The sequence below is a fragment of the Hippocampus comes genome, unplaced genomic scaffold (assembly GCF_001891065.2).
Source record: "Hippocampus comes isolate QL1 unplaced genomic scaffold, H_comes_QL1_v1.1 scaffold83, whole genome shotgun sequence".
In the NCBI taxonomy this organism is placed as follows: Eukaryota; Metazoa; Chordata; class Actinopteri; order Syngnathiformes; family Syngnathidae; genus Hippocampus; species Hippocampus comes.
This window is the reverse complement of record NW_017805281.1, coordinates 2,715,924-2,739,643: the sequence shown is the minus strand read 5'-3', so window position 1 is coordinate 2,739,643 and position 23,720 is coordinate 2,715,924. Positions and strand designations below refer to the sequence as shown.

Genomic DNA, 23,720 nt, shown 5'->3' with positions numbered 1-23,720 from the left:
TGACAAGTCTCTCAGTCCCTACAGGTGTCTTCAAATCTAGAAAAGTCTTTTCATGTCGCTCAAATTTCAAGTCTCTCAATATTCCAAGGAAGTGAACCAACAATGCAGTGGGACGAAGACTCTGCCCCATAAAAGCTGGATGTGCGTGATGAAAGATGTCGTTTTCTGATCTGAACTACTCACCATGGCCTGTTCGATCTTGTTGTCGATGGCAACCACACTGGCGAAAGACAGACACATTTAGTCACAAAAAGCCCTCTCCTTTGCTTTGTCCCCAGACCCACACAACACTACCTGATGTCCGCCGGCAGGCTGAAGGCAGCGCTATGGTCCAGGCTGAACGCTGTCGGAGTGGGGATGAGGGTCAGAGTGGGAGGGGGAGAGCTTGGCTGAGAGCGAGAGAGCCTGAGGACCGACTGACACACAGAGAAAGCAAAAAAAAAATGGTGAAATACTTTGAACACTGTCTCATCGGTGATTCTTGATCCAATGCACCCACATCATCATCTCGGAAGTTTACCATTCTGCTTTCTTTGTGATCAAAACCAGTATAGTCCTACAAGTCTCATTCATGTCCATGCAAGTTTATTCAGGTCTTTTCATGTCCCTAAAAGACTCTTCATGCCCCTACAAGTCTCTTCATGCCCTTACAAATTCCTTCCTGTCTCTAAAAGTCCCAAGAAGTCTCTACATGTTCTTAAAAGTCTCTTCAAGTCACATTTCTCCACAAGTCCCAACAAATCTCTACATGTCCCTTCAAATCTCATGTCCAGACAAGTCTCTTCATATTTATAGTAGTCCCAGTAAATTTCTGATCTCCTTAAATGTCCCTGCAAGTCGTTACACATATCTTCATGTTCTTACAAGTCCCTTCATATCTCTCAAAATCCCAATGCATCTCCAGGTCTCGTGTCTCTACATGTTCCTACAAGTGTTTTCATGTCCCTCAAAGTCTTTACATAACCCCCAAAAAATCCCTATATGTTCCTAATACTTAGCGGTATAAGTCTCTACATGCCCCTACAAGTCATGCCCTTCTAAATCTCTTCCTACCCCCACAAGGCATGTCCCTAATAAGTCCCAACAAGTCGCTTAAGGTTCCTTCTAGTCATGTACCAACAAGTCCTTTCAAGGTTCTGTGAGTCCCTAAAAGTCATATCCCTACAAGTTTCTCCATGTCTCTACAAGTCATGTTCCGATAAAACCCAAACCAGTCTCTTCATGGCCCTTCAAGTCTTGCTAAATTACTTCATGTTCCTCTCAGTGATGCTTTGTCGTACCTGCCCACCGGCATTAGAGGCCAAGCGTAATGGCGGAGGTGGAGAAGGCACTCGTCGCCCCACCGTTCCTCCATCTCTGATTGGCTGAGATGGTAAATGGACTGCTCCTGTAATTGACTCCAAAGACTCCAGTGATTGTGCGTGTCTTATGCTGTCCATGACCCGTTTCAGCCCCGGCCCATCCGTAAAGTCCGTGCACATCCAGCGGCCACGCCCATATGTGTCGCCATGCCCTCGCCCGCCTGTGCTGCCTCCTGCCAAGCGGACCAGTCGGAACCTGGATGAGGCGCCTGCCCCCTGCCCTAAGGCATCATGCGAGATGTGTTTCCTCTTCAGGGAGGGTGTCGTGGGCTGGGAGGAGCTGCCCCGGGGACTGTGGGAGGTAGACGACGTTTGGACGACTGTCAGGAACACGCCGGGAGCTGATTGGCCGGCCCAGGTTTGACTGAAGTCTGATGTCACGCTAGTGATCTGGAAGCCACTCCGCTTTTTTTCACTGGTCATCACCGAGCATACGCTCCCTGAACATACACATACAAAGAAAGGTAGGCCTTGAAAATGAATGGATGAATGAATTGATGGCCTAAGCGAAATTGGCCCAGTATTATCACATCGGCAAAATTAGACCATGTGTCATGAGGAAGGATAATGGCGATTAGTTTTCAACATTGGTACGCATCTGGTTGCTCAACATTTGAAGGTGATATTTACCCTATTGAGGACTCTTGTAGAAAATAGATGGCCGAAGCAAAAGTGACCACTGTGGTTAGACCATGTTTAAAATAACAGAGGTTGTTTTTAAACACTAATATGACCCAGGTTGTTAAATTGAAGTGGAAATGTACCCAAATAAGGACAGGCACTATCGCACATTAATAGATGGTTTGTTGTCTGCATGTACCCTGCAATTGGCCACGACAAGGATGTAGCCTGCCTCTCACTCAAATTGTCACCTGTGATAGGCTTCAGCTCACCTGTAACCCTAATAAGGACAACCTCGATACAAACTTCCTGGGTGTTTTTTTTTTTTTTTTTTTTTTTTTTGTGTCTATTTGGGTCCTGCAATTGGCGGTCAAGCAATCCAGAGTGTACACTACCTTTCTCTTCAAATCAGGTGGGATATGTCTGGCAAAACCCAAATGAACAAGCGTTCTGGAAAATGGATGGATGGAGACTACGGAACTGCTAGTTTTATCAGACTCTTCTCCAAGTACACTTCAAACAACACGTCAAACTATTTACAAGGTGGGAGGAGCATTTCACACCTAAATGTTCCACTAATACTGAGAATTTTAAGAGTGAACTAAATCCTCTGTTTTTAATCTAAGCACTGTCTAGTTTAGCGCAGTTTTTTTCCAGCACATCGGTAATGTAAGGTAACACTTAAGATTTTCTTGAAGCATTGTCTCACCTGCTTCTTTGCGTCTTTGGAATTGTTGTCAAACTTCCTGTTTCTTTCCTTTACTTTTCTTCTTCGCTCGTCCTGTCAGCTGCCGGCCTACGTTACTGCGCGTGCGTCAAGAAGCTTCTCCTCTGAAGGGCAGAAAAAAAAAGGAGGAATTAAAAAAAAAAAACATTCCGAACGCTTCCACGACGAGTCACAATAGTTGTGTCCTGGTCCACTTTTGCGACAATGTGGTTAAAATGACGTTTTTAGTACGGGTGACGTCACCGGACTCGAGTTGAACATTCGGCGTATACAGCTCCTCCCCCATTCCTGCGATGACGTCACAATGGAGCAATTCTTTTTTTTCTTTTTTTTTCTCCCGAAAGTCATAACAGCTCAGTGCGCATGCGCTATATACAAACACGTTCCCGACACAGGGCTCAGGTTTATTTTCTAAATTAAATTAAAATGGTCCTTTTTTTATTTTCTTCTTAAGTTTGTAAGGAATATTTAAGAGACTTTGCCCCTCATTCACATTACTTGTATTTATCCATTTTCAATGTGTTCATGTATTTGTTTGACTGAGCTGGTTGTGCAAACTCTTGAGTTCAAGGGCCACATTGATTTTTTTTTTTTTTTTGATGGACCAGGTCTTTAGGAGTTAAAGAAAGTAAACGTGTGTAAAATATGTTACGTGGTTTCTTTGACTAAAAATGTAATAGTTGGACAATTTAATGAAATTTAAGTGATCACGGTGCATATAAAAAAGGTTAATTTTGCAGATATTATTCCTTATATTTGTAAAATTAATTAAACCAAGTATTTCATGAGATAAATGATATTTTAATAAAATGATTCTCAGTTTTACATTGCATCACTCATTCAAATTCATTTATTATATATGGTGGTTGCAAAAGTAGGTATACAATAGTATCTCATTGGAGAAATTAGTGACATGATGAATGTATTTTTCTTTTGTATAATAAACAATAAGTCATGTGCATGTTTTTATTTTTATAACTATACCTATTTTTGCAACCCCTGTATGTCATTTATTCATAACAAAATATATACATATTTTAATATACAATAAATAAACAATTATTGAATGACAAAAATATTTTTTAGGAAGAAAATAGCGAGATTAATGCAACCAACACAGTGCAGTATTACAGGACTTTTGATAATGTAAATGCCTGCTGGCCCAAATTAAAAATACTTTGCCTGTCCCTTGTATGAAGCAAAAATGTCGATTCATATTATGTCAATCATGCATTTGTGTGTAACATTTTTATTAGACAGAGAGAAAACAGTGCAAGAAGGTCAGGTGAAGGTCAAGTGATGGTGCTCCTGCAGACCATATTCGTGTTTGTGCTGCTCAAACAGCTCGCTCAGATGCTCCAGGTAAACTTTGTGAAGAGCATCAATATCCTCGCTTTCTGGACTTGGACAGGTTGCGACCTGGATTGGCTTTCCCACTGCAAACAGATACACTGCTGAGTGGTGCGGAGAGACCGACGCAGACTGGGGGGCAGCGGGGGTCGGTGTTGACATGTATTGATGGATCGTACCAACTGTGAGTATGGCTTTCCTGTGCGGCATCAGCCCAAAGCTGTACTGAAAGACTCCTCTGCCGTTGATCAGAGGCAGTGCTATTCCCATAATGCTTTGTAGCCGGTCCTGTCACAGAACAACAGACTTTATGTCCCTACAAGACCCTACAAGTCTTTTAATGTCCTTAAAAGTCACTAGTTCTGATGAGTCTCTTCATGGTCCTAAAAGTGCCAACAAGTCTTTTCATTTCCAACGTTTCTTCATGTTCATGACCTTCCGATAAAAACCCAAGTTGGACCCATCTCTTTCCAGCGCAATGACACTCATGCGTACAACCAGCGTCACTATGGCAACCAAACTCACCTGCAATGTCCTGAGAGGAGACCCGGTCGGGTTCTGAATTTGATCAAACAGCTCGTTTTCTCCAAACGAGAAGACGGGTACCAGTTGAGCTCTGCGCACATGCACAAACACACACGAGAACATTTAAAAAAGCAAGCGGGTCAATGTGCTTGTGCTAGCCCCGTCCACCTCCTCCTGACCCAACTCACACACCCGTGTCTCAGTGCCAGTTTGATGAAGCCCTTCCTTTTCTGTAGCTGTAAGAAGAAGAAACTTTATTGACATAGAAAAAAACAAAAACGTTGTAAGAAGAAGAAACTTTATTGACATAGAAAAAAAACGCACACTTCTTTAGTTCTAGCTCCCTAATCCTGTCATGTAGCCTCAAATTATGTGCCTTCGATCTCTTCCTAACTCTACAAGTCTTCAGTTCCCGACAAGTCATATCCCTTTGAGTTTCTTCACGACTCTTCATTTTCCTACAAGTCATGTCCCTCCGAGTTCCAAAAAGTATTATGTCCCTGCAGCTCTTCATTTCCTTAAAAGTTACGCACCTACAAGTTCCCACAAGTCTCTTCATGTTAGGGACATGAAGAGACTTGTCACGACAAATTTATACAAGATACTTCATGTGCCGACACGTCATGTCTCTGCACATTCCAAAAAGCATCTTCATGTCCCGACAAGTCTCTACATATTCCCACAAGTCCCGACAAGTCTCTCCATGTTCCTATGAGAACATTCATTGACACAAACGAAGAAACAGAGACGTTTTTAGTTACACGTTCACACCTGGAGCGTCAAAGCTCCTGGGCGAGCATCCAGCGCCTCTGGAGCTGCGCCCACTGCAATGACGGCGACGTTTCCTCCTTGAGGACGACTCAGCAGGTAGGAAAGGCTGGACTTGGAGCTTGATACCAGACCTAAGAGACACACAGGTGTCACATTGTTTTCCTTGTCTGGGGTGTCAAACAGGTCAGAACCTCGGGGGAAATCTGTAGCACATTCGACAGGCAATGAGGAGGGCAGCATTTGGGCCCCCTCTGGTCAGAGCTTCATATGTCCCTTCAAGTCATGTCCTTCGAAGTTAAAAAGAAAAAAAAAAAGTTTTTTCCTGTCCCTACAAGTCTCAATGTCTCTCTCCATGTCTTCTAGAGTCTCTTCAGGTCCTTACGTGTCCTGAAAGTAATCATTGTGTGACTTCCTACAAGCCTCTATGAGTTCCTGCGCGTCTTTCAGTGTCCCTACTAGTTTCTTACTGTTCCTAAAAAGCCCCTTACAAGGCTATTCATGTCCCTACACTCCCCCACCAGTTTCTTCATATCCCTACAGGTGTCTTCATGTCACTAAATGTCCCCACAAGACTTGTATCCCAATAAGTTGTGTTCCTACAATGTGCAAGTCTCAAAAAGTCTTCAGGTCTTAACATGTCTGCATTCATTAGGGCAGTGATCCAAAATTTTATTGAGCCAAGGCACAAATTTTAAGTTCGAAAAATGGCACACCACCAAACAAAATTGTCACAAAAAGAGGATACATCTGTAAACGTAATACTTTTTGCCATCTAATAGAAGATTATTTATTTGTTCTTTCTGTCACTATAAGTCGGTGGCATAGATTGATTGGACAAAGACACATTATTTGTTATTAATAAATACTTTTCTCACTAGTTTGATAATTTCCCGCAGCACACCATTCGAGGTCTCACGACACACTAATGTGTCCCGGCACCCTGGTTGGGATCACTGCATTAGGCAGTCAAGATGCGGGCAGACCAACAAACAGACAGACGGTCAGACAGACAGACAGGTTTTTACCTCCACACATGATGTAATCTCTGAAGAACGGCACTCGGAACCAGAAGGGCAGCATCAGCAGATGAGATTTGAGTCCAGGAAAGAGACCGGTGAAACCCGTGGACTCGGTGCAGAAGTTACAGAACGCCCCGGTGGCCAGCACACCTGGCAAATGACACGGGGCGAGTGAGACAGGCGGGACAGACAGCAAGATGGACAAACACTCGAGCATCTCACCATGTGGATGGAATCCAAATATGTAGTTCTTGCCAGGGTCCAGGTCAACCGTTTTCACTAGCTGAAGATAGACGAGACTCATCAAGTCCATGTCGCGAGACACACTCGTGATGTGGTGGCACAATTGGAGACACCTTTATGGGAAAGTAGTCACGGAAATGTTCCCACACTCCCCAGCGCCGGAGCCACTGGCACCTGCGACCTCCGCGGTTTGGTGTGTCCCAGTCCAGCCACAACCAGCCGGCGTAGAGCAGCGCTGCCATCCACCAGGTGGAGAAAGACAACAGGATGAAGGCGGCCAAACAGCATTGGGCTGAGGGACAGACAGGTAGGTTGGTAGGAAGAGACACATCAGGACAGTGTTATCATTGATCGTTATTTTCTTGCTCACACATAATACAAACCCAATTCTAATAAAGTTTGGACGTTGTGTTTAACATAAATAAAAATAAAATACAGTAACTTCACTGTTTCACAGATTCTGTACGTGTTACACGTAGTAAAATACATTAGATATCTTGACTTTTTAATGTATTCAATGAAATATCGATTGAACATGAGTTACAAATCATCGTATTTCATTTTTATTTATGTTTAACACAACGTCCCAACTTCATTGGAATTGATTTTGTCACGTGATTTAAAAACACGGTACTATGGGACTATAAAAAGACATCCGTTTATTTTGTATTCTTTTATATAATTGTGTTCGGTTAATGCATGTTGAGATTTCCTTTATTCACTCACATTGATATTCAATCAATGCAGCGACAACGTTGAAGACTCTCGCGAGTATAAATATTGGCAAGTTCCCTTTACCTAAACCCAGGAAGGAGAAGATCCACTGCAGCACGGCGGCGGTTTGCAATCTTCGCCTTAGCGGGACGTAGAGCGGGGCAAAGCGGATCTGCATGGGGGATGGCTTTGCCGGGGGGGAGTCGTGCAGAGTCGTCGGAAATCTGGCGGATATTCTCGCGGAAACTTTTCGCACGATCAAACTTCGTAAACACGCCTGGTCTCTCTCTGCAACGCGCATATACGTTGCTCGTGGGCGGTACGCAGCCCGCAAATCAGGACTGAGTTCAAGTGGGTTTGGCGTGATTGGTTCAATATAGGCGTGTTCGAAGTTCGATTGTAACTTTTTAGACTAATGCAGTGTTCATCTTCTTATTGTGTTTCTCTTGTTTATTCATCATTTGTCTGTATTTTTTCCTGTGGAATGTATGTCGTGCGTGTACAATGTATAATAGATTGAGAAAAAAAATTGGTAAACAAAAGTGACATTTCAGGCGTAGTTCACTTTCTGAACAGCGGGTGGCAACCGAGATAATGCTCGGTTCAGCTCGGACACGCACGTCAAAGAAGACGCCGAAGAAGAAAGAAGGCAAGGGTGGGACGAGGCAGCTGTTTACTGGTTAGTGTGTTTGAGTTTTTCACCAACATTCATCTTATTGTCAATATTGTGCTCGTTAATTTACGACGAGTAATTAAGGTTTAAAAAACATAGGCAACGTTTACAGGTGTCCGTTAGATCTGAATGTGCTAACGTTTCAAATTATAAAGAGGGGGGCGTGTCGGTAAGGTGCTTCCTTTATCGGACGCCTTGGCTTTCATTTTTGCTTGTGCAAAAATTACTCCTTTTTCTACTCAATACATGTACTCCTCTTATTATATAGGGTGCTCCCAACGTCTTTAAAACCAAGAAATGTTACACCGCTTTTGTTTTGGCTTGTGCAAAAATAATTTATTTTCTACTTCATACATGTCCTCTTGTTTTGTCGGATGCCCCCAACGTCTTTACAACTAAGAAATGTTACATAATCTATTAAGATCTTAAGCGGTGTCAGAACGATGGCATAGATCGAGGTTATTTATGTCACTTTGCACTCAATACCTATACTTGTGTTCGTGAACTGTACCAACGCATTCTCAGTGACGTCGTTTGTTACGTTTCCAAAGTAAATAATACTGTAATTGTCTTCTCAACGAAACAACATGAAGCTTGGTTATTATTTCACTTAAAATCATTTTCTCTTAGTTTGCGGTGCGCTGTTGGATGGAGTGTTGAGCGAGGAAACACAATTGCACACACCAAAAAAGAAACATGACAACAATCAGAGAGAAGGCATCCCAAGGTTCCGGCTTCATCTCATTTTGGACTTCTCGCTATACATTTGAACGAGCTCCCTCTGTGTAGAAGGAAGGGCCTTTTTTTCCCCATGGCTGTGGCTGAGAACAACCCAGAGGTTGCCGTATCTTATTGCAGCCTCTGTCCAAGTAAAGAACTACCAAAGCCAGATTGCCCTCATCCCCGCCCGCGTGCTGCAGCTGCCGCGGGCAGGCAAAGCCAGAAAACGCCGTGCAGCCGGAAAGAAAAGAGACGACTTCAGAAGGGCAAGAGAAGAGGCCAAGTGGAGAAGGCGGGTGTCATGGTGAAGAGGGCCTTGAGTGGCGGCAAGCGGCAGTGGGACAAGAAACATTACTGCATGTTCTGTTGCCGGCCGCAAGTTAAGATTGCTCGCCACCTGCTCAGAAAACACGCGGATGAAAAGGAAGTTGTGGCAGCGAGCGTCCTGCCTACAGGCTCCAAGAAGCGCCACCTGTTGCTGGAGCAACTGCGCTGCAGAGGCAACTTCCAGCACAACATTGAGGTTTGTTGAAGCAACAGCACGGCGTCAATGATGATTACAATTTTTTCTCAGAAAAAAAGAAATTGTTTGCAGGTTCCAAATTAGATGGCTGGCCACTTCCACCAACCTGGAACAACAGCACAATACTTAACAAACGTTCGTGTTAAACATCAGGTTGAGCCTTTTTAATTATGAATTTAATGAAGGTGAACCAAATGTAACTTCCCAAAACCTTCTCTGTTGATTTCAATAAAATTACGCATTAGGCACTTCAAAACATTTTGTAATAAGAACTCAAGGGATCATAATTGTTTGTTGCAGTGAGTTCAGTATCATGTGTAGGTGTGTCAATCGCAGAGTGCAATTTGCCTGTCATTGTTCAGTTCTATCTCGATTTTGCGCATGTATTTCTTGGGAGTGTTTTCATAGTTCTATCTGTCAGATGATAAGACAGGGCAGCGGCGAGATTGTGCCTTGGCGACGACCCTCTCAGGAAGTGGATGCCAGGAACTACCTTCCGTGCCCGCGCTGCCTCGGCTTCTTCCTGCGTGCTGACCTCTGGAAGCACCAGGTCTCTTGTCATAGGAAAATGGCCTACGACCCATCCAAAGATTCAAGTCACCCTACAGCTGATCCATCAAAGGCTTCCTCCTCTGAGCGAACAAGCGAGGGCTGCGCAAACTCGCCAGGAGACGCAACTCTCCATCCTTCAGATGAAACCTCAAGGTCTAACCAGTTCCGGCCTTCCCAGGCGGAACCTCCCAGGAAGCGTTGCAGAGTCCAGGCCGAAGCATCTCGCCTACTGCCCATATCCAGCGTGGCCTCTGAGAGCTGCAGCGCAATTCTACACCGCACGAACCTGGACCACGTGTCACACCAGGTCGGCTCATGTCTTTTTACCCATCAGCCCGCTGTTGTGCTCTGCGTGTCAAGCAGTCTCCTTCCTTCCCCCGCTAGGTGAAATCTGATTGGTTGATCTGTAAGTATGGGAACAAACTGATGGGGAACCAAGAAAGCAGCCAAATGAGGTACGACTACACAGTCACAAGCTGAGGAAGCTCGGCAAGTTCCTCCTGGCTGCTAAGTCTTTGGACTCCGGCATTCAGAACCTCCAGGATCTCTTGGCTCCAGGATGCCTAAGCCTGGCACTGGCCGCCGCCAGGAAGTCATCCGGTTATCAGTGGAGCTGCCTCCCACTGTCGGTGAAGACCATGCTGAAGGCTGTGTGTGAGATTGCCATTGGGGAGAGCCTTCAAAATGGCGATGGGGAGACCGCAGCCAGGACCAAAGACTTTTCTCACCTCCTGGGGAGGGACTGGGACCACCTGAGGCTGCCGACCACAAAGTCAGGTAGCACCTTGAAATGCCATGGTTACTGACCGAGTCCAGGTCTTCCCTGGCCATCAGCAGATGAAAGTTTTTAAATTGTTGATGTGTCAGCAGCAGAAGAGGAAAAACCAAGGGAGAAATCACTGGCCCATTCGAGAGGTGAAAAAAAGTCCCAGGATGATGGAATTAGCGATCAGAACTCTGACCATCGAGTACTGAGTAAGTCCTGACCCTGAACATAAAGTGTTGATCCTGATTCCAAATTTCCATTCCAAATTAAAGTGAAAAGTGATCAGAAAACGAAACACTCAAGCACAGATAACCTGAAAAATCGACATAGTTGCTTCTCCTAACCGCTGACAACTGGTTTTGAATTGCACAAAAGATACACTGATCCATCTCTGGGTACTACATGTCCATCTTGCCCGTCCGCAGTCCTGTCGAAGAGCTCAAGCACAACAATGGAGTCGACACCGCAAAGTCCCGTGACAAGTGGGTGCTTAAATTTGCCAGTAGCATTCAGTCTTCTCCTGAATCAGTTTTCATCTTTGTCTCATCACCATTTGTCCTTCAGCCCCTTCCGTGCCAAAGAAGGTCCACCGCCGTCCGTGGTCGTCTGCAGAGAAAGAGGCTGTCTGGAGACAGCTGGGAGTCCATGTGCTGGTCCAGACCGTACTGGGTAAGGAGGTTGGAGCTTCTGGAGAACCACATTCAACAAGACCTTGTCCAAAACCAAAATAAACAACCACAGAGTCATATGAACGTACAGCCCAAAGACCTCATCCAAAGCCCGAAAAAGCTACAGTGCCCTACCCAACCGGATCCGGTGGAACAAACTCTTAATCATGTCAAACACAAATGCCAGGCCCAAGCGGAAAGACAAGACCAGGACCGCATTCAAAATAAACCTCAGTGCCAAGCTCAAATGAACCACGTAGACCACATTCGGGTCAACAAGCAGCAGCAGCAGTACCAGGCCAGAATGGATTACCATGACCGTGTTCAGTTCCACAAGAAAGACTTGGACCATGTGAACCAGCAGAACCAAGAGCAGCAGATGAGTCTGAACAGGGACACCTGCACGCTCAGTGATACCCCTTCGAGACCCGATGGGACACATCTTGACCCAGGACAGTTGGTGGACAGGGACCCTGCCGTCAGTCCTTATGAACTCGGAAGAACATCTGGGCCCCACATGGACCAGAGCTTGTCTGGAACCACATGGACAGATGTATGTCTGGGCAAGAACTTTCACACCAGCAGACCACTGGCCAGAAACCTCCTGCAGGAGGCAGATTCCGAAACAGACAATCCACATTTTGGAACCATCCGCTACTGACGGTTCCTGGCTAGTCTGAACTCTGTTGAGGTTGGGTTCCACTTCAAAAGTCCCTTAAAATACCCTTAACCCACTATTGTCCTGGTCGCACGGTCAGGAAGGCTTCTGCCGTCAGTCCCCGATGATGATGTGCAGATAACCTTAACTATTCCTCGGTGTTGGGAACCAAGCCCTGGTGTGACTAGTAAAAATTTGGGAATAATAAAGGCCCGCTCCCAAAAAATGTCGACATTTACCCACACCTAATTGTAATTTCAAACTCATTTGACAACATGTCCCTTGAGACTAACTGGCTTACAGATGACTTGATTTTAATGTTGCAGAAGTGCAAGGACACTGGAGTTTATGTTGCCTCTTTGCAACCTGTCAAAATGCCAATTACTACTTTCCTATTAGCCATTTAATTATGTTTTTGACTCTGTGAAATACACACTACCATTCCAGTGAGTTTGGTGTCACTTGAAAATGTTTTGTTCTGTGAAAATATCTGAAATTGATTGGGACTTCAGTCCAGACAGTGTTAATGTGGTAAAAAGAAATTGGGTTTGTGAGCGGTGATCACACCGCAAATAACTATTTTCATTTTGGGCACCTACTGTACTTTATTTATGTTGAGCGTCTGTGAATGAATGTTACAGAGAGCCCAAGAATATGCAGATAGGTGGATTTTACAGGCAATTTCAGTTCGGTTCTACCAAACAATTTGCAAGTGGATTCGCTGTCCATTCACATAACTAAGCCATTTCGTTTGACGCGCTCAATGAAGTGGACCAAATTAAATATGAAACAGGGCACCTTGGCAGTGCTCGCAGGAGACCATTTGTCCGCTTTTAATGAGGACCAACCTTGAAATCCGAGGCGGGCTGCGCATTTAGCACTTCCGTGAGAACTCATGTAGCTTAACATACAACAATAAGATGACAATGTGTAAAACGCAGTATAACGTGTCATGCCGTTTAAAAAAAAAATATTGTGGATGTTAAATGTCACTCGGTGTTCTCACTGCCCCCCCTCCCGCAGTCATCACGCGCGTGACGTCGTTTGGGCGCACGCGCAGAGAGCGGCGTGTGTGATGTCACGCGGGGAGGTGCGCCGCAAGTGACGCCATCCCGTCCCCTTCCACTCTCGTTCTCCGTCCGTCTCCCTCCTCCCAGAGCATCCTTCTCACCTCCGCCATCGCCATCTTCATCATCGCTCGACTCTCGTCTTGTCCTTTCGCCGGGCCTTCATCCTCTACCTCCTCCTCTTCATCATGTCCGCCGCCAAGCAGGGGGACCGCAAGGGTTCGGGCGAGTGGCGTGAGTTCTTCTGGAACCCGCGCACGCACGAGCTGCTGGGTCGAACCGCGGCCAGCTGGGGTGAGTCGCGCGCACGCGCACACTAAATAGCGTGCCGAAAAAGAAAAAAAAAAGTGACGCTTGACTTGAAATTGCATTTTATGTAATCACGTAAGCGTGATAGTCAATGACACGTTGGAGGAATTGTGTCATTTGTGGTTTTCAATCAGTTATCTGAATATGTGGTTCTGGATGCTGGTTGTCGTTTTGTTTTTTGTTTTTTTTTAATGCCCCCCGATGCGGAAGCTGCCCCCTGGTGGATCTCACGTTATTTATTTTTTGCAACACACACACACACACATAAACATAAGGACATCCACTCTTTGCATAACCCCCTGTGATGATGTCATACATCCCAGCATGCACCAATGTAGCGGCACTTTGGCCTTGATGGGAGCTGAAGGACACACACACACACACACACACACAGACACAGATGAACAAACGCATGTAGCGGAGCGCGGAAAGCAGTGTGTGTGTGTGTGTGTGTGTGTGTACTTTAATCAGGATTATTTGCCGGGACGCAGTTGAGTGGATTGTAATCTGTTGAAACATTTTCCATACTTCCGAGGACCGGCGCTCTTGAAGTGTGTCTGTCACATAACTGCGTTGCGTACCCTGAAACACCATGCGACTGATTTTATTGTTTTCGTATTTCAACATAAATATCCATGACCTATTTAATAGAAAGGAACGTGAATTGAATTGGTTGAAATTTAATGTTTATCCGCCGTTGCTATCTGAGATGCCGTCAGAACAGTTAAACACAGGGAGCACATTCACAAAGGAGCTGCTTTAGGCCACAGCTTGCGCTCAGACACTCGCATGCCATCTGACCAGGCCCTGCCCCTTTAAGGCACATATTGTACTACATGTAAAACAGATAAGATGTTCCTTTTTTATATATATAGTATTTCATGCTTGTAATTGTGTGTGTGTGTGTGTGTGTGTGTGTGTAGTGTGTTCAAAAATGTGTTTTCCTAAACATGTAGATTTTGAAATCGTGTCATATGGATAAAGTTGTTTTTGTAGGTCTCTGTATCATGCATTATCACCTACTACAAGTGTGTCTTGGTTTGCGAAATTCTATGAAAGCACAGGTGTCAAACTTTGGTCCTCGAGGGCAGCTGTCCCGCATGTTTTAGATTCTTCCCTCCTCCAACACACCAGGTTCAAATGCTCAGGATCGTTTTCAGGTTTCTGCAGAGCTTGCTGTTGGACTGATAATTTCAGTCAAGCGTGTTGGAGGAGGGAAGCATCCCAAACGTGTTGGAGAGCGGCCCTCGAGGACCAAAGTTTGACACCTGTGTCTTAATGCATGCAGTGGGTGACAGTGAAAATGAAAGCCTTTTACTCGTCGGGCCTGGAGCGGGTCCAGTTCTGACGTGTGAGATCAGTGCAAGGATTGCGGCAATCCTGTTAGTCCAAACGTGTTAATCTTCAGCACACGGCAACACTTTTAATGAATTTAAGTCTGTATGATACCTCCGAGTCAGGAGCCACGTGGGCGCCCACGGGGCTCCTCTTGAAGACCCTTTCCACGGAATTCCTGATTACTTTTGGCCGTCCTGGAATGAAAGAACAGAGAAGATGCACGGGCGGGAAAGCACCGCTGTTAATTCGACGTTGGATTTCAGCAATAAGAGGATTTTGGTCTGTCGCTGGCTCAAAAGTATCAATAAGTGAAAAAACAAACACCCGTGGCACCCTCCCCCTCCATTCATTCTGAACTGGGTCATCGGCGGCGGGTGGGGGGCTTAACAACACAAGAGGATTATAGACATTAGGAGGATGACTTGGGAGGGGAGACTGCCCCCCTGGACCTAAATAATGAGTGCGGCCCACCCCCTCGTTAGGTCTGATCCTGCTTTTCTACCTGGTCTTCTACCTGTTCCTGGCCGGGATGTTCATGCTCACCATGTACATCATGCTGCTGACGCTGGACGACTACAAACCCACCTGGCAGGACCGCCTCGCCACACCAGGTAGCGGGGAGGAGGCAATTGCGATCGGTTGATAAGTTCCGGCCCGTGATTGGTTGAATCTGTTGTCGGCGTCTTTCAGGGATGATGATTCGTCCGAAGGGCAATCAGCTGGAGCTCACCTACTCCCTGACGCAGACGAAAAGCTGGGAAGGCTTTGTGCAGAATCTCGACTCCTTTTTGACTCGTAAGACATCCCGCCATTGATTGTTGCTTTATGATCCCGGTGGATGTGACTCAAACAGCAAAGTCGCCCAATATGAGGACGCGATGAGCATGACTTGACCAGTCTTGTGTGTTTTCCAGTTGAAAATTTGCATTTTCATGACAGTGTTTGTGACTGGCCAACGTTTGACCTCAAGTGGGTTTTTAAGTTTGATGGTTGTAAAGTTCCAATACTAACACCAATGTCATGCTTTATGCAATAGAAAAGTGTTTCTTTTTTTTCAGCTGAGTACCCCTAACCAATGCAAAGCAATTTTGGATGAAAAGGAGGGGAAAAAAAGATTGATTTATTAAACTTTGGAACTCCATTTGTAGTGGTATCTCAAGTACAGGGGTCACCAAAGTTGATAATAGCCCACTAGTGAAGTTATCATTTGTAAATGTCAATATTTGCAGAGATTTATAGACATCAGTTGTTGCATATTAATATTTATCTGTTTCCTACCATGTGAAATATTTGTTGATAATTATTGGGAGAAATCGTGTACAAGTGTCAAATATCATTCACCATTAAGATAAATCAAGGTCATTTTAACGAATGTGTTCTTTCAGAAGTGTGCGTATAAAATTGGGAGCCCTTTTATATTAATCAGTCCACGAAGAAGTAGATCTCATTTTCCACAAGGTTGGTGATCCACTATTTGGGAAAAAAAATTATAATAATTTGAAAAAAAAATCAATCATTAGCTACATTATAAATAAAATAAAATAAAAATAATTATCAAAATAATCTGTTCTCCTTTCGGATTATCGTACGGAGTTTGTCTCAGAAAAAAACAATGAACTTAATTTTAAATAAAAGCAGAAACTGCTAAAAAAAAATCTTAAAATTTCAATGTAATAATTTTTGGCTGACATCATCACTGGGTGTCAGCACTGAATTTTGCATTGTTCCACTGAACTGAGTTTTAGTGAGACTATTTTCCCCTTTTGCATTAATCCTACATTTAAAAGATATTTTTTCTAATCTCCCACAGCAATTTCCGAATTTTATTTTGGTGATGCACCTGCCAGAAATCGGCACTGCGTGCCAACACGATTTTTTAACTTGAGTTTTATCGGTGATTTTTGCGTCAGTAACTTGGAATTTGCGTGAAACTAGAACCTGAGATTTAATTACGAATTGCACTCTTATTTCTAAATTTGTGTCTGCAGCCTACAATGACACCCAGCAGGTCCAGATGAATGACGACTGCATCCCCGACCAGTACTTCATCCAGGAGGACAGTGGAGAGGTAAACCCTGTTTCTCATCCAGCTAGTATGTATCAGTTTCACCTACCCGTCTATCTGTTTGTCTGTCGACAGGTGAGGAATAATCCCAAGCGCTCCTGTCAATTCAATCGCTCAATGTTGGAGGAATGCTCGGGGTTTCCCGATCGTTCCTATGGTTACAGCCAAGGGCAGCCCTGCGTGCTGATCAAACTCAACCGGGTATGTTGAAACCTTGTGAATGGTTGTCGCCACACGCGCATTCTCCACATGAGGTTGAATCTTGTCAGTCGTCTTTGCCTTTCATGACGTCGATACACAAGCGAGCCACCAGGGGGGGCTCTAAGGCAAGCTGTGTCTGCTCATCCTCATTTTATAAGTGCAGGTTGTATTAATACTGTGCGCTCGTTTGAAGGCTAGCTACAGTGGGTTAATCAATAACATTTTATTGTTCTACTATCATTTAAATTAAGTTGTTTTTTTCCCCCTCATTTCATTAGTTTTGTTTTTTATTTTGAAGACCATTTTTTTGTCTCATGCAAATGAGCCACACAGCAACAGCGGGGTGGCTTGTTTGGGGCTGAAACGGATTCAGGATTTTTCAATTCATTTTGATGGGGATAGATGATATGAGACAGGTGTCAAATGAGTAACACGATAAGATTCCTCACGAAATGAAATAAACTCAGAAGTTAAGGTAGCGCCGTGTTTGCGTTCAAGCAATTCAGAAGTAGAGCTCCCCTAATATTTGCCTTTAAGACAAACACAGATTCTAACAAGGTCCTGTTTTTCTACCTGCAGGTGATCGGGATGCTTCCGGGAAAGGATGGACAATCTCCTTTGGTCACCTGTGCAGCCAAAGTAGGCCTGTCTGTCTACACATTTGTCTGTATGCACATCTGTCGGTCTCTTTGTATACACAACGCGTGTGTCCCTCCACTCCTCCTCTCTTCCTCAGTTGTACAAAGTGGGAGAAGATGAGTTGGTAAGATCAGTAGAACCTTGCCGAGCTTACTAGGACTCGCTATGTAGCCTTCAAATTGAAATCAGTCCTTGAATGCAACGCTCGCTCATACGTAGATAAGAGGAAGCAGCTTTTAGCGTCGACGGGAGTCTCTCCCAGAAGCATCTTAAATGTTTAATGGAGGACTTGGAAATGGTTATTTCCTGTTTGACCGATCAAATGCCATTCGTGTGTGTGTGTGTGTGTGTGTGTGTGTGTGTGTGTGTGTGCGTGCGTGTGCGTGTGCATGTGTCTGTGTCTGTGCGCGTGCAGAGGGAAGACAGCGACAAGATGGGACCTCTGGCTTATTATCCACCAAATGGAACCTTCAACCTCATGTATTACCCTTATTATGGCAAGAAAGCTCAGGTGACACAAATCAACAAGTCATTCCACCTTTTTGCATTGAAGTTAGGTTGCTTGTCTTTGGGGGGGCCAAAACATTATCAGAAGCACCGACTTGCATTCACACTCTAAATTTGAATATTTGTTCCATTGTATTCCCAACAATCTGCTCTCTTCATTTTGTGGCCCTTCTCTGGCTTTCCCACTTTTTTTTCACCCCACCAATGAGATTTCAGCTTCTGTGATTCCACGTCAATCTAATCTGCCCAGAGTTTTCAGAATCAGTAATTCTGGCCCTTGTAACTTCAACTATATTAGCAATGCAAGTGTTTCTCTAACCAATCATGTTTCAAATTTAAAAGCTGGCAGTCCCGCAATATCGTCAGCATTTTGACTTCTTCTCGATTTTTTCATAGTTTGACTAGCAGCAAAACGAGTCAGTCGCGATCCACATACGTGACTACATTTCTTATTCTGCATCTCTGGTGAACGTGATTTATCATATTGAAAATATTTGCATATATTTATGATGTTCTTGTCACATTATTGCATAAATATTGATTTAGAATTGCTCCAGATGATGTACAGGGCACTTTTGCATGCTGTCATGTTGGTGTTTTGAATAATATTGATGATTTGTATAACTGCGACACGATAGTGGTGTCAATCAAAATCGTGGCCCAGGTACCAAATGCAAAGCCCTCCACTGTTATCAGTCGATTTTCATGTTGTGCTTCTTTTGTGTGTGTGTGCGTGCGTGCGCGTGTGCGTGCGTGCGTGTGTGTGTGCGTGTGTGTGTGTGTGTGTGTGTGTCAGGTGAACTACACTCAGCCGCTGGTGGCCGTCAAGTTCCTGAACGCCTCTCTCAACACCGACATCGACGTTGAGTGCAAAATCACCTCCAACACACTCGCTCCCGGCAGCGAGCGAGACAAATTCGCCGGCCGCGTGTCTTTCAAGCTACGAATCGACAACAAGTAGCCGCGCGGCGTGGAACGCGCAAGGCTGCAAACGTCAACGCACCGCAGTCATGACTCTGACCACTCACGGTTTCGCACCACTTCGCACCCAAAGTTGCTGAACAATCACAGCGCCCTCGCAGTTTGACGTCAGCCCACCAGAATCTCAGTCTACCTTGCCTAACCTCAATCAAGCCATTTATTTATTTATTTATCTATCTATTTATCTAATTATTTATTTATGCACTCACTTTCACCATATCCTGGAACCTTGGCTGGCACTTCTGTCATTTAGTTCAGCGGCTCTCAAACTGGGGTTTCCTCACCACCCTAGTGCACAAGCTGTAGCTAGAGAGTCCGCAAAATAATTTGCAATAAGAATATATTTCATATCATTTTTAAAAATAAGTGCATATCTACGTATGAGGAAAGGTGCGCCAACAAAATATACACAAGCCAGTTACTCCTCCCTACCTTGGATTTATGTCAGTTAAGAGCTCTGATCAGACTATGTATGATCAAGTAAATTTGACATAAAGGAATGAAGTCCTGTTTTTGTTTTTTGTTTTTTTTTGTCTAGAATAAAAAGTGTAATAGTGTGAGGATAAGTTGTGCAGGATTTCCTTCCTTCGTTACATTTTAACTTTCATATCATGTCTTGGAAAAACCTGAAAGGATTATGACTGTAAAAATGTTTGCTGAAAAAATATGAGTTTATCCTCAAAAGTGTATGAGGTTTTATTTATTTACCCCTCCCTCCAAAAAAAAAAGTGATAATCAAAATGTCACAAAATTGCGAGTCTATTGGTGTACTTGTTGGCAGCCAAAGTCAGTCCGGTGTCACAATGGTGGTTTTTTTCTATTCAATTAGTTTCTGACTTCACAAATAGTTGAACAGTTTGTCTTAGTGAGTTTTTTATGTACTTTCCTCACAAGTCTTCTCTCTTCCATTCACCTTAGTTTGTGTGCAACCAATCATGATGTATGATGTCATGTGATTTGGGTTGTCCTGTCTGAACATAACCACGTGATTAAAAAACAGCGATTTTGTTCCTTTTATTGTCGCATTTGAATGACTTTGTCCCCACTACTGTCTCAACTAAACGTTTTATTAAGCCACACATGTTCAATAACCGAATTTTTAGTGATACTGTGGAGTAATTTGTATGTCGTCGTTGAAACGAAATCTCGCGTGTGCTCTTGTTATCGCGCATGCGCGTTCCTTGACCACTACAGGAAGCGAATTATGACGGGAGGAGAGTCACGATAACAAATAAAGTTTTAAAAGCGACAACAAAAGGACGTAGCTAAACTCCGGGAAGTTGCAGGGAATCCATCAGAAAAGGAATGGACCCGCTGGAGTGGTAAGACGCAACTGAATCTGAGCAATAGACGAAGAAAAATATCTAAAAAATTAGCCGCTGTTAGCGTAGTGAAGAGTCACAGGTGGATGAGTTTCAGCCGGGAGTTTAAGAAATTCAAGCACAGATGGAGACAACGCTTAATTAAAAAAATACATTATTGCTATATTACATTTGTCATTGTTTTTACCATCGCGTTGTTTTCCGATTTGCTACCACGGTTTTTTTGCGACGTTTGCAAACCTAAAGTCCTTCTCACTAATGAGTAGAGCACATGAAAGAAAGCAAATAACTCATCTTTAAGGATGCTAGCTGAACCGTTTGATCAAAATTGTTAATAATGGAAGGAATAATGGAACACGAATCACTCATTTTGCTCTTGTACTCCTCAAATAAAGTTGTGCAGTTGCACCCTACACAGACGAGACAAAGATCGTGATAATCATTGTGATATTGTTTCATAATTTTTGCAATATCCGTGTGAGAACAATAACGAAATCATACAAAATGATACAAAGAAAATAAAAGCTGTAAGTATTCCCCCCACCACACACACACACACACACACACACACACACACACACACACACACACACACTCACACACACACACACACGTACGCTTTTTTCCAACAACACTTGACATTTGATGAAAACACACGTTGCAAAATGAAACATTAAATGCAAACCTTTTTTTGTATTGTTGTGAAAGGATTAGAGAAGAAATCATCGATGAACCAATCTTCAATGTTTCTGAAATACTGACATCTCTCATGAGGCAAATAATAACACTGTCGCTCCGCATTTGCAGTCCAAATGTAGAGGTGGAAGAAACCAGATGTCGTCATGACAACGGCGAAGTTGCTAACAACAACAACAACAGTCGCAGCAAGGTGACTCACCACAGCGTTCTGCCTGCGCGCTGTCCGTCTGTGCCTACACGTCTGCCATATGTCTTTGTGTGCAGACGGTGAGTCCAGCCACCGGAGAACATCCTCTCCAGTACAACTACACATTTTGGTACAGCCGAAGAAGTCGTCCTACGAGCACGCAGAATTATGAACAAAACATCCGACGGATAGGCACTGTGGCATCGGTGTGTTTATACACACACACACACACACACACACACACACACACACACACACACACACACACAAGCACGCTCAAACATTTTTACTTCTCTGGATTTCCTTTTTTTTGTGTGTGTCTGAGTCCAGGTGGAGCAGTTCTGGAAGTTCTACAGTCATCTGTTGCGTCCAGGAGACTTGAGTGGACCCAGCGACTTCCATCTGTTTAAGGAGGGCATCAAACCTATGTGGGAGGTAAGGATGGACGTTGACGTCACAAATATACTTTCCGGGTGGCAAAGATTCTGCTAGTTATGCTGTTGTCTGTCATAAAGCACGGACTGACCTCACAATTGCGTCTTCGTCCTCCTTTCAGGACGAGTGCAACCGCAGCGGCGGCAAGTGGATCATCCGGCTTCGGAAAGGTCTTGCGAGCCGATTCTGGGAGAACATCATTCTCGCCATGGTGGGGGAGCAGTTCATGGTGGGGGAGGAAATTTGCGGTGCTGTCGTATCGATACGCTTCCAGGTATGAGAATACGATTGGGGTTCTGCCACTAACAAGAGCTTACGCAAATGTAATTAGTTTGCATACCGAGGAAATTACACGAAACTTTTTTTTTTAAGATCTTCCGCATTGATAATTATTAGGTTGAAAGTTAACATTCGATTTGCGTAAGCCATGGCCGTAGTTCCTGTATTTCATAATTTTAATGCTGAAAAATCCACAAGGAGTTTCTATTCAAAAATAATGACATAGGGGAAAAAAAGAACACAATATGTCCATAATCAATTTTAGTGCTTAAAAAAATAAATAAATAAATAAATAAATCATACAGATCTTTTGGTTTATTTTGAGAGTGTTATGAAAAAGCAATTGACACTGATTTGGTGGAATGGTCCATCTATGTTTAACGTCATATGCAAATTGATCTACGTACGTGTCTGTATTGAAAAGTCTAATGCACGCTCTCGTTTTCTTATTGCATTGACTAAGTATCAGATCGGAACTTGGTATCGGCAGATACTTAAAACCAAAGACTCGGATTCGGACTGGGGTGATAAAAAAGTGTGATTGGAACATTTTTTGTGACATTTTTGTTTGGTGGCGCGCCAAGAGATTTGCACGGTATTGGTGTTTAGATACAATCGGATCAAATAATTGACTAGAGTGCCATCATGTTCATGGTGAAAATATTATTTTGACACAAGAGGGAAGAAAGTAGACCGAAATAAAAGCTGTTTCAGATCAGGACCTGGTCTCTGGTCCCTGGTTGATTTGCAGCCGGCAGAAGCGTCTGTCCAAGCGAAATGAACCGTTTGTGTGTCCCAGGAGGACTTCCTTTCAATCTGGAACAGGACATCCAGCGATCAAACCACCACGGCCAGAATCAGAGACACTTTAAGACGGGTTCTCAACCTTCCTGCCAGCACCATCATGGAGTACAAGACCCACAATGACAGCCTCAGGTATGAATGCTGCAATGACTCAGGGATGAGAATTTTCAAATTTCTGACTTTTTCGGATGCAAATGACCATTCTCGAGATTGCTCCTACCGATTGACGTGCGCTAACGTTAGCATTAGCAGATGCTAAATTGGCCTGGCTCATCATTAATCTTTATTTATTTCTGTTTGGCATCAGCATCCAAATTTAATTTCACCGTGTGTTCTGTTTTAGGGACAACTCGAGCTTCAGAAACATGAAGATTTCCCACTGACGGTTGTCCCTGCTTGGCTGTCCTGTCCCATGCGTGGAACGGACTGCCCCTCATCATGCTCTTTTCTTGAGTTTTTAGCAGCAGATTGATTGTGTGTGGGTGTGCGTGCGTGCGCGCGTGTGTGTGTGTGTGTGTGTGTGTGTGTGTGTGTGTGTGTGTGTGTGTGTGTGTGAGATGGCACAGTGAACTGATTAAACCCAGTGGAAGTCATTTAACTGTTTTCTTTTTTTTTTTGCCATTCACGTTTGACTCTGTAAATGAGAACAACACTTATCTGACCCTCTTCCAGACCTCACCCGGCTGGGCTAATCCCATCTCTATTCCTGGCCGCAGACCAGCTGGGACAGTAGACCTAATCCAGATCTGGATTATTAGATTGGCTTTCAATGGCGAAGCACTGCACCCAGTGAAAGTCAGGTCTTGATCTAAACCAATCTGGAGCTATCTTCGCATCCGACTGTATCAGAGATTTCCAACCACTGTCTATCAACCATTCGGAGTGCCTCTGGGAAACGATCTAATTTCTCTTTATTGCTCGGAAATGTATTTGACACAAATGAAATTGCTTTGTAGCGTAGCCTGATTAAAAAGTCTGCGCAAGAATCGACAAAAA

The 23,720-nt window shown here is 44.0% G+C and overlaps 5 protein-coding genes across 8 annotated transcripts; 3 read left to right on the top strand and 2 right to left on the bottom strand.

Moving 5' to 3' along the window:
* Positions 1-6: 6 nt before the first annotated feature.
* On the bottom strand, positions 7-3,246 carry LOC109516541 (TSC22 domain family protein 4-like). The gene is made up of 4 exons (XM_019871185.1): positions 2,692-3,246; positions 1,281-1,801; positions 295-416; positions 7-220 (listed from the first exon to the last, which is right to left on the bottom strand). Exons 2-4 carry the CDS (start codon positions 1,782-1,784, stop codon positions 76-78), a joined length of 771 nt encoding a protein of 256 aa, XP_019726744.1. The 5' UTR covers positions 1,785-1,801; positions 2,692-3,246; the 3' UTR covers positions 7-75.
* A 709-nt stretch (positions 3,247-3,955) lies between these two features.
* mogat3a (monoacylglycerol O-acyltransferase 3a) lies at positions 3,956-7,655 on the bottom strand. The gene is made up of 9 exons (XM_019871176.1): positions 7,416-7,655; positions 6,731-6,909; positions 6,597-6,657; positions 6,381-6,524; positions 5,356-5,486; positions 4,777-4,820; positions 4,585-4,675; positions 4,239-4,347; positions 3,956-4,145 (listed from the first exon to the last, which is right to left on the bottom strand). The coding sequence occupies exons 1-9, from the start codon at positions 7,630-7,632 to the stop codon at positions 3,991-3,993; spliced, it is 1,131 nt and encodes a 376-aa protein (XP_019726735.1). The 5' UTR covers positions 7,633-7,655; the 3' UTR covers positions 3,956-3,990.
* Positions 7,656-7,907: 252 nt separating this feature from the next.
* Positions 7,908-11,219, top strand: LOC109516539 (uncharacterized). 4 transcript variants are annotated; one of them, XM_019871182.1, is made up of 8 exons: positions 7,908-8,010; positions 8,880-9,247; positions 9,669-10,106; positions 10,184-10,254; positions 10,333-10,576; positions 10,673-10,774; positions 10,991-11,047; positions 11,130-11,219. In XM_019871182.1, exons 1-5 carry the CDS (start codon positions 7,926-7,928, stop codon positions 10,364-10,366), a joined length of 996 nt encoding a protein of 331 aa, XP_019726741.1. In that variant the 5' UTR covers positions 7,908-7,925; the 3' UTR covers positions 10,367-10,576; positions 10,673-10,774; positions 10,991-11,047; positions 11,130-11,219. The 4 variants fall into 4 exon arrangements, with proteins under 4 accessions (XP_019726741.1, XP_019726739.1, XP_019726740.1 ...); XM_019871180.1 differs by having other exon boundaries at positions 10,670-10,774; XM_019871181.1 differs by having other exon boundaries at positions 10,667-10,774.
* Positions 11,220-12,951: 1,732 nt separating this feature from the next.
* atp1b2a (ATPase Na+/K+ transporting subunit beta 2a) lies at positions 12,952-20,013 on the top strand. Its single transcript, XM_019871184.1, has 8 exons — positions 12,952-13,252; positions 15,088-15,216; positions 15,296-15,400; positions 16,594-16,673; positions 16,746-16,871; positions 17,451-17,510; positions 17,926-18,021; positions 18,814-20,013. Exons 1-8 carry the CDS (start codon positions 13,147-13,149, stop codon positions 18,976-18,978), a joined length of 867 nt encoding a protein of 288 aa, XP_019726743.1. The 5' UTR covers positions 12,952-13,146; the 3' UTR covers positions 18,979-20,013.
* Positions 20,014-20,168: 155 nt separating this feature from the next.
* On the top strand, positions 20,169-23,322 carry eif4e2rs1 (eukaryotic translation initiation factor 4E family member 2 related sequence 1). Its single transcript, XM_019871186.1, has 7 exons — positions 20,169-20,320; positions 21,128-21,209; positions 21,284-21,412; positions 21,537-21,641; positions 21,763-21,915; positions 22,720-22,856; positions 23,068-23,322. The coding sequence occupies exons 1-7, from the start codon at positions 20,304-20,306 to the stop codon at positions 23,105-23,107; spliced, it is 663 nt and encodes a 220-aa protein (XP_019726745.1). The 5' UTR covers positions 20,169-20,303; the 3' UTR covers positions 23,108-23,322.
* The last annotated feature ends 398 nt before the right edge of the window (positions 23,323-23,720 follow it).